Source organism: Capra hircus, chromosome 16 (genome assembly GCF_001704415.2).
Source record: "Capra hircus breed San Clemente chromosome 16, ASM170441v1, whole genome shotgun sequence".
In the NCBI taxonomy this organism is placed as follows: domain Eukaryota; kingdom Metazoa; phylum Chordata; class Mammalia; order Artiodactyla; family Bovidae; genus Capra; species Capra hircus.
In genome coordinates, this window is record NC_030823.1 from 10,631,936 (window position 1) to 10,644,765 (window position 12,830).

The window sequence follows — 12,830 nt, forward strand, 5'->3', positions numbered from 1 at the left end:
TCTCTCTGTATCTTTGACTTCTATTTATCAAATCTGTGCATTACTCAGGTTTTAGAAATAACAAAAAAAACTATAGTCATATTAGCATTCATTTTAAAAACTGAATGAAGGTAGGAGAATAATGATTAAAAGCTTTCAAGCTTGGGCAGGTTTTGGCCTAAAAGAATGGTGGCACCACTGACAAAAACTAAACTGCTTTATTTAAAACAACAAACAGCTGGATTTCACAGTAGCACAATCTACATTCAAAATAACTAAAGTTGTTATTTCTAACAAACATACTTGTTTATGAGGATGCTTTTTAAAACACGATTTTATTACTGATACTAACTTCACTGGGTACTCAAATTAAATAATAATTTGAATATCCGTACGTATAAAAGGGCTTCCCTGGTGGCTGAAATGGTAAACAATCTACCTATAATGCAGGAGACCCAGGTTCAGTCTCCGTGTCAGGAAGATCCCCTAGGTACTAGCAACCTACTCCAGTACCCTTGCCTGAAGAATTCCAAAGACAAGAGAAGCCTGACAGGCTACAGTTCATGGAATTGCTATTCAGTCAGACTTCAATTCTTCTTTTGGTGTATCAATAATGCCAAAATGTGACCAATGAAAGATATGATACATGAAATCTACACATTTAACAGGTGTCTACAAAATGGTTCCCAATGCCGTGCTCCTTTCTGTGCTGATGACACGAGAGTCAATGAGTCAGACCATGCTGCTCACATCCTAGAAACGGCATGACAGCCACGGAGGACTTACAATACAGATATAAAAATGAGGTCAGGTCAAGCAACGAATGTTACCATGGGATCACCAGGAGGAAGTAATGGCTACTTCCAGGATGGTCAGAGGAGGGAGCTCCCTAAAGGAGAGAGTAATTGGCTGAGACCTGAACAAACAGAAAAGGGCCAAGTCTGCTGCAACCATTTCAGACAGCAGGAACAGCAGCCAACAGTCAAGTGGCATTGTTAGTTCAGCAAAAGTCAGCCTATTTAAAGACTGGCGATCAATTCTACATGTATGTACATGCAACAAGAGTAATGATTTCTAAGCAACCTACAAAGTAATTATTAATGTTGAAACACAGGCAATAATTCACTTTTGGATATAAATACACAGAAAATATTAACATTCCAAAAAAGGCTTTTGAAATATTTCACAGGTGTTTAAAAGTAAAAATATATGGTACTTAATAAGAATCCTTTCATATACACATCACATGTGCAGAGCCCTAGATGGCTTTCTCTTAAATAATAGAGCAAAAACATTTCTACATTAGATAGGCAGTAAAAATAAAGAGAATCTTACTTTTAGCAAATATGTCAACTGGTGATCCATCAGGCAAAAGCCACGGCCAACCTTTGAACTGCCACGCAGGACCCTGCACAAAAACTGCTACAACCCGGTCCCTGTTAGTGGAGAAGAGGAAGGGGAGAGCGGAAACTGAGTGGCTCAGGCATTCTCAGTTACCACAACCCTTAGGGAAAGAGTCTCACCATCACTCCTGCGGTGGAGTCTTCTGTCCACACGTCTGTGAGGGGAAACACAGTGTTGCATGTCCACCATTCTCTTTATGTTACAGCAATAGAGTGTGTTAACGACTGCTATACTCCCCATATATTGTTTTTAACACCTAAGTCATTGAAACATAATTATATGCACGGTCCTTACATGAGATCCTTTCAGCCTTTTATCTCTGCCCGATCTGTTAATTAGTGGGCCTATTTTTCTAATGTAATAGGGAACTATAGTGTATCTGTTAATTGAAAAAGTTAGTTTTAAAATCATTTATAATTCAAACACATCTTAAATGTTTAATTAAAAATATCATAAATTACAGTATTTCACTATTTTGAATTCACTACTCACTAAAGCTCCAATACCTTAGTTTGAGTTCTTCTGATTATCTGGAAAATAATCTGAGTATAGAAACCACCTAAACTTTTTCAATTGTTTTACAACTATTTCACTCACTCTGAATTCTCTACTTTGTGTGGTGTGTGCGCGCGCACTAAAGCAACTTGTTTTTCCCAGACATTTAACTTCCTTTTCCTAAAAAAGCACAAATCTCTTTCTGGGGCCTTACATTTCTTTACAAAATATTAATTAACTTGAGAAATTACAATAAAAACAACTACCATAAACAGTTTAAGCCTACAACTAAAGAAGTGGAAACAAAATCATAACATTAACAATAATAACCAACACTGAAGATTTACTGCAAGCATTCACCACGTGCCAGTGCTGGTCTACACAGCCTACTCATGTCTATACATTTACACTTCAAAATAATCCTGTGAGGTAATCTATTACCCCTATTTTACAGAACAGCAGAGTATGTTGGAGACCAGGAGGCAGGAAGTGGGGAGGGAGCAAGAGCGTGGAGAAAAGGAGGGTGTGAACAGAGAGAGGGGAAAACCAATGACCGGTCATGCTACCGCCCTATATGGGGACTGATAAATCATGACAACAGCCAACTCACTGTTATACTGGACAACAGTTTTGACCTCATGACTCCCTTAAAGGGCCCTGGGAATGCCCAGAGGACCACAGACCATACTGCGATAATCACTGCATTAGATGGAGACTTTACGCATCCAAGAGAATATTAAGCCAAGGTTACCTTCAAGTTAAAGACCTACAACAACACAGTTACTGTGAAAAGCCACAGCTTAAAATTCTTAACAGCTCAAAATCTCTTATGGTTAAAATTAAATCTTAAATTAAAAATTTCATAGGATATATGCTCCACACTACCTAAACCATCTTTGGGAATGGAGCACACTATTAAATAGCCTCTCAATTTTATGATGTAACTTGCAGCACACACTAGTTGAAGGACAAAGGTGCCTGCCAAACAAAAGGGAATTTGTCAGACAGAGGTCACCCAGATCCTTCTGTGTCTCACAGGGTCAGCAGGGAAGCAGGATAATAAAAATACTACTCCAAGTGAATTCCCCTTTAGGACAATTAACAGAGAAGAGAAGAAGAAAGGGAAGGAAAATACTTTCCCTAGGTTGACACTGATGGCCAGGGCCCAAGCTAATATACAAAAGCAGCACAATGCACAGTGACGGCACTTGCACCCTGCATGACTGCTCCCTGCAAATCTGTGCAAACGTACAAATGACATACCTTTCTACTTACTACAAAGTTTAAACATACCTGAAATGCTCGTCTTACACTGCATATGTAACTCAAAGTATCTCTGCTAGGTACTAGGACAGAATTCTAATACGACAGCCCTTGAGTCTTCACTAAAATCTTTAACATACTAGTATTCTCACTGGCTTGATTTTCTAATATCTGAAGACTAATGAGTACGTCAAAGGTAAATTTCGGGTAATGAGTCAATGTGTTACACTCTCTGTATCAGAGAAATGCACACTTGGACTATGTATTTTTATTCTGGCTTAGATTAATGAAATAATTTAAGGTAACTCATGTATCTGAATATATGGGCACTTTATATTATAAATAGCTCAATATTTTATTAAAGGATATTTTAATTCAATAAAAGAGCTGAACTGGGATGATGAGGTTATTATTTTCATTAAATTATCCCCTCACAATGAAAGTAACAATGCTTTCACTTACCTTCTTTACCAAGGAAAATTAGAATTCTCCAAATCAAAAATCTAAAATATAGGGTCTCTAAAACATTAGTCTACTTGAAAGTTTTGTTCCAAAAGCTGATCCAGAATAAGTGGACAAGTGGAAAAACTTTTCACTGTTTTCCACAAGTTTATGCCTCTTGTTATAGACGTCCAAATTATATTTACTTAATACTAGAACGTTAATATTATTGAGGACTAAATCAGATACTAACACAGGTTTCAAGGATAGAATTCAATATCTCGAATTCATGATAGAATTTGGTATTTGTTAATTACACAACAAATGAAGGACTATGTAAAAGCATCAGTTAACTCACCAGTCCTGAGGCATGAGTTTAAGGGGTTGGTCGACTACTCTGTAAGGAACTGTGACACTAATGGCAGTGCCCCCGGGTTGCATCTGGTCTTTTCTTCTCTGAATTAGAGTTTCATTTTCTCGTTGGCAGCCTTGCTTCTTCTTTTCATCTGATGGAACAAATCTTTTAAAAAACAGGAGACAAAATGATTCCACAACAATCTCAAATGAGAAAAGAAACTGTACTTTGAAATTACTTTTTAAATGATAGTTTTAAACCAAAAACATTACTTTAAAAATAAACTCAATCTGCATATACAGAATATGGGTCTTTCCTTTGCACACCAAACAGAAGTCCAGCTCACTTACGTGAGAAGTCGCTGCGTGTGAATCTCACATTCAGACGCAATTTGTGTGTTAGTGTGACACTTCGCATTCCCAATGGTTCCATACACAACCACACTAATCCTTGATTTCTCAAATGCTAAGAAAAGGGAAATTTTACTATAAATCAAAGATCACTTGAAATGGAGCTGATGCGGCTAGATATAGATAGGTGATTCAATCCATCAAGGGGTGTCACCAAATACCCCTTTCCACAAGGTAACCACCACGCCCACCAAGATACAGAACACGTGCAACAGACCAGAGAAATTTCCTCCTGCACCCTTCAGTAATCTCTACACTTCTTCCCCAACAGGCAACCACACAACTCTGCTTTCCATCATCACAGGTGACTTCTAGGAATTCTATATATGGAATCACACAAGAATGTACTCTTCCATGCCTGGCTCCTTTCATTCAATCTAACGTTTCTGACATTTATCCATGCTGAGGGGCACACTGGCAGTTCATTCTGTTTTACTGTTGAGCAAAATTCTATTGTATGAATCTGACACAATCTGTTTATACATTCTACTATAAACACTCTGGATAAGCCTTTTTACAGACATATGTTTTCACTTCATTCTCTTACATAAATACCTATGAGTGGAACTGTTGGATCGCAGGGTATGTTTAACTTTAAAAGAAATTGTCAGAAAGCTTTTCAATGTGGAATAAATTATAAAGAACATTCTAAAGGCATCTCTGAGCTAGCTAGCAAGAAGTAAAGAATCCTTGGGCCAGAAAACTGAGTAAAGAATGAAACTCAAAAAGGTCAGGATAACACTGCAGACTTCAACCCATGGAAGGCAGTGGCAAACTAATTAAACTTAAGTTTTGTCTCTTACTTTATTTCACTAGACTCTTGGAAGAGAAAACAAATCCCATATTCTGCTCAAGGTAGAGAATCTAACAGAAATTCCTTCTTTCATAAAGTTAGGACTCTGGGGTTCAATACAATGTAAACCAGAAATAAACCTACTGCTCACCCATTTTCCTAACCTCATCTCAGCCCTAACCAACACCCTGACAACTGAAAGAAAAATCAAATCTCAAAATTTAAATTGGACCTCATGTGGATTTAAAGCAAAAATTAACAACCCTGATCACAGTGGTTGGTTCAGAAATACACCTGTTACACTGTATAAGCCAGGTAAACAGGATTTAATCCCAGGAATTTTGCTGGAATTACTGGGAAATGAGCACTGTCTCTTTGTGGTGACTGGTAAATTGGAATTTCTGATAAGTCATCTTTGCCCCTGAAGAAGGAGAACCTGCCTAAGAGATGGAGACACCAACTCCTGCTTATTTCATTTAGTACTGAATTCAACTGTGTCAGAAGCCAGAACTTTTCAGTTACGTTGAGCCAATTATTTTTACAATAAAGCTACTTTGAGTTGACTTGTAATACTTAACACAAAAAATTATCTAACAAAAAGAACCAGAACTGCACAATTGACTGGATGGATATCTGCAATCTGGAGAAATATTCTGACATCCACCAGCTCTACCATTATTTATTTATTCCACTTAACATTCTATGACTATGAAGGAGTATGGGTAATATGATTAAAGTCACCACTGTTTAAACAAGTAACAAATCTCTAAAATAATTTCCTTAGTATAATATAAAATGCAAATGAGATATCATTACACAAATTCCAGATTTTAAGTCTATATATCATTTTGAAAAATGAACAATTTCATCAGTATTTCCCAGATTAAAAATACAGTTTTCCTTTCTTCTAAATAAAAGGAGTTGAAATTTGCAGGGGGAAAAAAATTAGCAATAATATCTGGTGTTAAAAAAACGCTCAAACTGAGAATTTAACGTGAAGCTATCGATGTTGGATTGGCTATGCCACCAGGTGCTTATCAAATGCAAAAGCAAATCTTGAACCCCACGCACTCCAACAAGGGGCCCTCACACAGGCTCTCAGCCACGGTCAAGAACCAGCTCCAGTCCAAAACTGACCCTGGAGGAGGTGGAGCTCCGAAGCTGGATTGAGGACTGACCGGCCTCTCCATCAACCCGGACTTCCAGAAGGGCCTGAAGGACGGGATCATCCTGTGCACACGCATGAATAAACTGCAGCTGGGATCAATCCCTAAGACCAACCGCTCCACGCAGAAGTGGCACCAGCTAGAAAACCTCTCCAACTTTTTCAAGGCCACGGTCAGCTACGGCATGAACCCTGTCGACCTGTTTGAAGCTAACGACCTGTTTGAAAGCGGGAACTTGATGCAGGTGTAGGTGTCTCTTTCTTGCCCTGGCCAGGAAGGCCAAGACAAAGAGGATGCAGAGCAGCATGCACATTGGCATCAAATACTTGGGAGAACTAGGGGTGAGACTGATGATGCCACCATGAAGGTGGTCCAGTGCGTCATTGGGTTCCTGATGGGCACCAACAAATGTGCCAGTCAGTCGGGCATGACCGCTTCTGGCACCAGATTGCATCTGTATGACCCCCAAAACCATATCCTGCCCCCATGGACCACTTGACCATCAGCCTCCAGATGAGCACAAACAAGTGTGACAGCCAGGTGAGCACAACGGCTCCAGGGACCCGGTGGCACATTTGCAACACAAAGCTGGGGACAGACAAATGTGACAATCCCTCCATGTCCCTGCAGATGGGCTACACGCAGGGAGCCAAACAAAGTGGTCAGGTCTTTGGCCTGGGCCAGCAGATATATGACCCCAAGTACTGCCCTCAAGGCCCAGTGGCCGATGGGGCTCCAGCAACTGCCAGAGAGGGCCAGGCCCAGGGGAGCCCTCAGAGTGCTGCCTCTACTACAGGAAGAGGCGGGCTCCTGAGACACCCATGTGGGTTGTCTTCCCACATCATTGCCCTATATGGGTTTTCCTGTTTTTTGTCTTGTTTTTCTACATGTCAGAGTGTTACCAGTTAAGAGTCTGGGGGAAAGGGGTAAAGGCCACAGCCAGATGCATGTGGGGTAGGGGTCCCTACCAGGGCAGCTCCAGGCATCAGGTTTCCCAGCAGACTTTCGGCCAAACTTGTTAGGTTAGTGGGGAAAAGAAACCAAGGCAGGGAGGGGAACTGGCCCTGAGTAGTTTCCGGTTACATCTACCCCACTTTTTCCTGCCAATCAGTCTGTGGTTTCTGTACCCACAGAAGTTTCAGGCAGTTTTAGTGAAATGAAAATACTTTGTTCAGGGGAGTGTGTGTGAGTGTGTGTGTTGGAGGGGGAAGCGGTTGGGGGGGGGGGGTTGGATGCTGAGAGAAGGTAAGGCCATAGTCCCAAAATATTTTATGTCTCATCGATTTCGCGAGGACCTTCAAACCACCAATCCTGGCCCCTCCCAGGGGCCTAGTGGGGACACTGAGGCCCAGGCAGGACAGTGGAGTTCTGAGTGCTTGAGACAAAACCAGCCCCCGCTCCCCTCACTCCCCCACCAAGTACTGCATAGGGACCCCCACCAGAGGCCCCCACAGGGATCAGCCCTGCCCAGGAGCCCTGGGACCAAGAAATAATGTAAAAATACCAACTGTGGACCAAAGGAAATTAAACCTCTTTTTTTTGGCGGGGGGTGGGGGGGGGGGCGCGCAAATCTTCATTCTGGAACTCAAAGAATTTCTATAAGGAAAAATTCCGAGGAGCATGAACAGAAATTACAAAATGAAAACAAAGAAAACCACTAAATGAACAGTTAAGAGAAAAAAGAAAAACCCCTTAAAACACAAGGAAACAAGGTATCATGAATGAAACAACAGATAAAAGAAAGCGATTAGTAACGACTTCCAACGATGCAGCTATCAAAGACCAAACTTGTGAAACAAGCCTACAAGTATGTAGAGGGAAAAAGAAATTATTGAAAAAAGGCAAGGGGGTGCGAAGGAGCACCAAAGATTTGAAAAAGAACTAAATAGAACCTCTAAAATAGAAACAATAAGACATCTGAATTTTAAAATGAAATGAATAGACAACATCACACTAGGAGACAGCCAAAGGAACAGACAACTAGAAGTTAAAGTCTTCAAAAATGATCAGGAATGCAGGTGACAGAAAAACAAAAGGAAAGCAGAACTGTATAACAGACATAGATGATGAAATGAGAAAGTCTACAGTACGTCTCATTTAAGTTCCAGAAAGAAGAGAGGAGAAGAAAGGGAAGAAGGGAAAACAAACGGGTCATGTCTAAAGTGCTAAGAGCCAAGACTTTGTGGACTGATGAAAAACACAGATCCACAGATTCAATTCTGATGAATCCCAAGGAGGAATATGTAAGAAATCTACACCTAGGTATAGCAGATAAGCATATTTACAATGACCTTTAACAAGATAAAGCAGATATCCTTCCAAGTACTGATTATCACACTGACCTCTGATCATCAAAAAGTAAGCTATTATAAAGATGGTGCAATAACACCTTCAATGTAATAAATCAATTCCTATACAGTTTTCCAAAGTGGTTGAAGCATTCTGCACTGCTGTGGCAGCTGGGTACATGGAGCATTCATGGTCCAGTGTGAGTTCAGGACTGCTCTCCTGCCTGCTCTTTCCCAGGCCTTAAGTAGTCCCCCATAAACATGTGCTGAACAGTGTTTGATGCAAGGGGAACTCTCAGTCTCTCTCTGGAGCACTCCCTCTGTGTAATCTTTCCCCGCTGGAACTCTGCCCTATGTGAGGACTGTCATAGCCAAAATCACAAGCACCATCCAACCAGTTTATTTTAAATACGCTCATGGGCCCAGTGAAACTTCTCTCAAGATCATGTTTATAAATGTCAAAGCACTTCTTAATACTTCCATAATAGAACCTTGATTTTGTTACTTAGAATGTTAAAGGTGAGGGCAGGATTTATTTTGCCTCATTTCATTTACTTACTGAAGGGCTAGAAAACTGAAGAATCCTCAGTTTACATGAAACCAAACAGAATCTATGCCAACATGAGCTATGGGATACAGCCAGTACTATAATTGTGTGGAGGAGGTTTCAATTATGCATTAATTACATAGCAAAGCCTCAAGCTGACTCAAGCTGTAGGGGAGATGTCAGTTGCAATGAGGTGTTAAACAATGAAGGGAGTGTTTTAAACTCAGAAGAAAAATTAGGCATGATCTATCCAAAGAAGGTAGTCTGTTAAAACTGTTTGCTTTCTTGGTAGGAAGGCTAACGAGAAAGATGTTAAAGTTTAGTTTGCGACTTCTATGTACTACTTACTACTTTTATTTTAATTATTATCAAATCTATTTCAAGAGATGGGCAAAAACAATTATGTTTCATATATGCCCAGCTGTAGACTTAGCAGCAGCAGCAGATTACTTGAGGAACTGTAGATTATTTAGTAAGTCACAGCACTGTCTCAATATTAAACTCCATGGAAAAAAAAAGCCTAACAAAATATGAGGAAATAAAACCTAAAAATTCCTTTTTTCCATATTGTTATTGGAAAAAAGGTCACTAAAAATTCCACTCATAAGTATTAAAGAAAAAATACCAGAGATACATTTGCATGTGCCAGTTACACAGGATTTTATATAGCTACTTAAGTCATTGGCACTTACAATTCAATTCTGCATCGATTAAAGCCTAGAGTCAGTAAGTATTACAACTTATTTTGCTACTCATTTTTAAGTTGTGAGTTATCTAGAAGCAGCATGATTTTCTTTTTGAAGGTTGTTTTTGTTTCTTTAAGAACTGTCATCTTTATTTTACTGTGAAAGTTAAGCATCTGGAAATTTTAACACAGGATATAGGTTTCCTCTTTGCTTCTTCAACCAACTTTTACTAATTAATGTCTAGGTTAACAAACTATGGTCCCCTTTCTAGCATCCTCATCGTCGCCTCTTGCTCTTCCTGCCGCCCTGAGTCACTGCCTGCACAGCTTGGGCCACCTGGCTCCCCGTGCTAGCCACTGATATTTGGCATTTGTACAACACAACAGACAGTGACAACAAAGAACAGTCTGAACTTGATCAAGACTTGGATGATGTTGAAGAAGTAGAAGAAACTGGTGAAGAAACAAAAATCAAAGCATGTAAGCTGACTGTTCAGATGATGCAAAATCCTCAGATTCTTGCAGCCCTTCAAGAAAGACGTGATGGTCTGGTAGAAACACCAACAGGACACACTGAAAGCTTGCCTAGGGCAGTTAAAAGACGAGAGAATGCTCTCAAAAACCTTCAAGTTACATGTGCACCGACAGAAGCCACATTCTATGAGGAAGTTCATGATCTTGAAAGAAAGTATGCTGTTCTTTATCAGCCTCTGTTTGATAAGCAATTTGAGACCATTAATGACATTTATGAATATACAGAAGAAGAATGTGAATGGAAACCAGATGAGGAAGATGAAATTTCAGAGGAGCTAAAAAACAAGGCCAAGATTGAAGATGAGAAAAAGGATGAAGAAAAAGAAGATCCCAAGGGCATTCCTGAGTTTTGCTTGACCGTTTTTGAGAATGTTGACTTGCACAGTGATATGGTTCAGGAACATGAAGAACCTATTCTGAAGCACCAGAAAGACATTAAAGTGAAGTTCTCAGATGCTGGTCAACCTATAAGTTTTGTCTTAGAATTTTACTTTCAACCCAATGAATATTTCACAAATGAAGTGTTGACAAAGACATATAGGATGAAGTCAGAACCAAATGATTCTGATCCCTTTTCTTTTGATGGACCAGGAATATGGGTGGTATAGGGTACCAGATAGACTGGAAAAAAGGGAAGAGTGTCACTTTGAAAATGATTAAGAGGAAGCAGAAACACAAGGGACATGGGACAGTTCGTAGTGACCGTAACAGTTTCTAATGACTCTTTCTCTTTTTGCCCCTCCTTAAGTTCCTGAGAGTGGCGATCTGGATCATGATTCTGAAACTATCCTCGCTGCAGACTGAAATTGGTCACTTTTTACGTGAGCATATAATCCCAAGATCAGTGTTATACTTTACTGGAGAAGCTATTGAAGATGATGACGATGATTATGATGAAGAAGGTGAAGAAGCGGATAAGGGGAAGAAGTAGGAGATGAGGAAAATGATCCAGACTATAACCCAAAGAAGGATCAAAATCCAGCAGAGAGCAAGCACCAGTGAAGCAGGATGTCTGCGGCCTTGAGGATAACCTGCACTGATCTACCTTCTGCTTCCCTGGAAAGGATGAAATTTACATCATTTGACAAGCCTACTTCAAGTTTTTTGATGTTTATTTATTTGTCATTTTTGGTTTTGCAGCCTAAAATAAAAATATCATACAATTAAAAAAAAAACAAACACCAACTATGGTCCCTCCTCCTCCCTCTGCTGCTGCTGCTGCTGCTAAGTCACTTCAGTCGTGTCCGACCCTGTGCGATCCCTTAGACGGCAGCCCACCAAGCTCCCCCGTCCCTCGCATTCTCCAGGCAAGAACACTGGAGTGGGTTGCCATTTCCTTCTCCAATGGATGAAAGTGAAAAGTGAAAGTGAAGTTGCTCAGTCGTGTCCAACTCTTAGCGACCCCATGGACTGCAGCCTACCAGGCTCCTCCGTCCATGGGATTTTCTAGGCAAGAGTAATGGAGTGGGATGCCATTGCCTCCTCCCTCTAGGGTATATACATCTATTAATCTAAAGTACATTTTACTTTTCTGGTTCTTTACTGGAACTTGGAAATGGGGAGAAGACAACCTGAATTTGTTTTACAACCCCTTCAAGCTCTCTAGCCAAAGCAAAACAATTCATGTTAAAAATTAAATGATAACCTTTTTCATTAAGACTTTTGTCAAGAGTTTCTATAGTTTTCCCTAAAGGATTCAGATATAAAAGAATATATTCTGTTTTTGAAAATTGTATTTGAGACTATCTGCAAAGCCAATAGCACTGAAATCAAACGTTTGTTTTCTCATAAGAAATACTGAATCAGTAACTAGTAATTCACAACAAAAGCTCTATGTCTTACAAAGAGGACAGTTTAGCAAATTACTTACTTCAGGTCCTGGAGAAGGTCCTTTGCATTAAGCATGGTTATTAAAGAGGTGGTAGCTGCAGGAATTATGATAATGGGTGTTCGAGATCCTATAAAGACAGAATTTTCAAGGTATCAAATAGGTTATTTAAAGGAATTATAGTTACTTTCCTAATTAAAAAGTAAAAGCCTGCAAATTTATATTTTTCACTCTTTTAGCTAAAAGATATTTTAAGCAGCAGTGATATTCAGACTAGTTAATGATCAGGACAGCTTGAGCACTAACCACTCAGAATGGACACCAAACACAAACATCTGCTACAACTGCATGAGAAGGCCATCAGCCCTAGTTGTGTAAGCAAGAGCTTACTTTTTAAAGCAAGTTTAGAGTCACACACACTTTACCTTTCTTCTGATTTGGGGGAGGTCTGGCTTGAGAAACTGTAAGAAAGGAAAAAAATCCAAATATTTGAGTGTTATAAAAATCACATTCTTATTTTCAAACTTAAAAGCAAATAAGGCCAAAAAATTTGTATTTACACATGACTCATTAAATTTTTTTTAATGTACTGTAAGTTTCTTAAATAACACGAAGCTATTTCTCTGCTTCAGAAAATCACTG

General features: G+C 39.6%; 1 protein-coding gene and 2 pseudogenes across 1 annotated transcript in view; 2 read left to right on the top strand and 1 right to left on the bottom strand.

Annotated features, from left to right (window-relative positions):
• Positions 1-12,830, bottom strand: part of CDC73 (cell division cycle 73) — an 88,024-nt gene that overhangs the window by 8,019 nt on the left and 67,175 nt on the right. Inside the window, exons 12-15 of the mRNA XM_018060144.1 lie at positions 12,614-12,649; positions 12,231-12,318; positions 3,941-4,102; positions 1,315-1,415 (exon numbers count right to left, since the gene is read on the bottom strand). Of these exons, the coding sequence (XP_017915633.1) occupies positions 1,315-1,415; positions 3,941-4,102; positions 12,231-12,318; positions 12,614-12,649 (387 nt within the window). The remainder of the gene's footprint in view (positions 1-1,314; positions 1,416-3,940; positions 4,103-12,230; positions 12,319-12,613; positions 12,650-12,830) is intronic.
• LOC102170075 lies at positions 6,090-7,697 on the top strand (annotated as a pseudogene).
• LOC102170344 lies at positions 8,024-11,539 on the top strand (annotated as a pseudogene).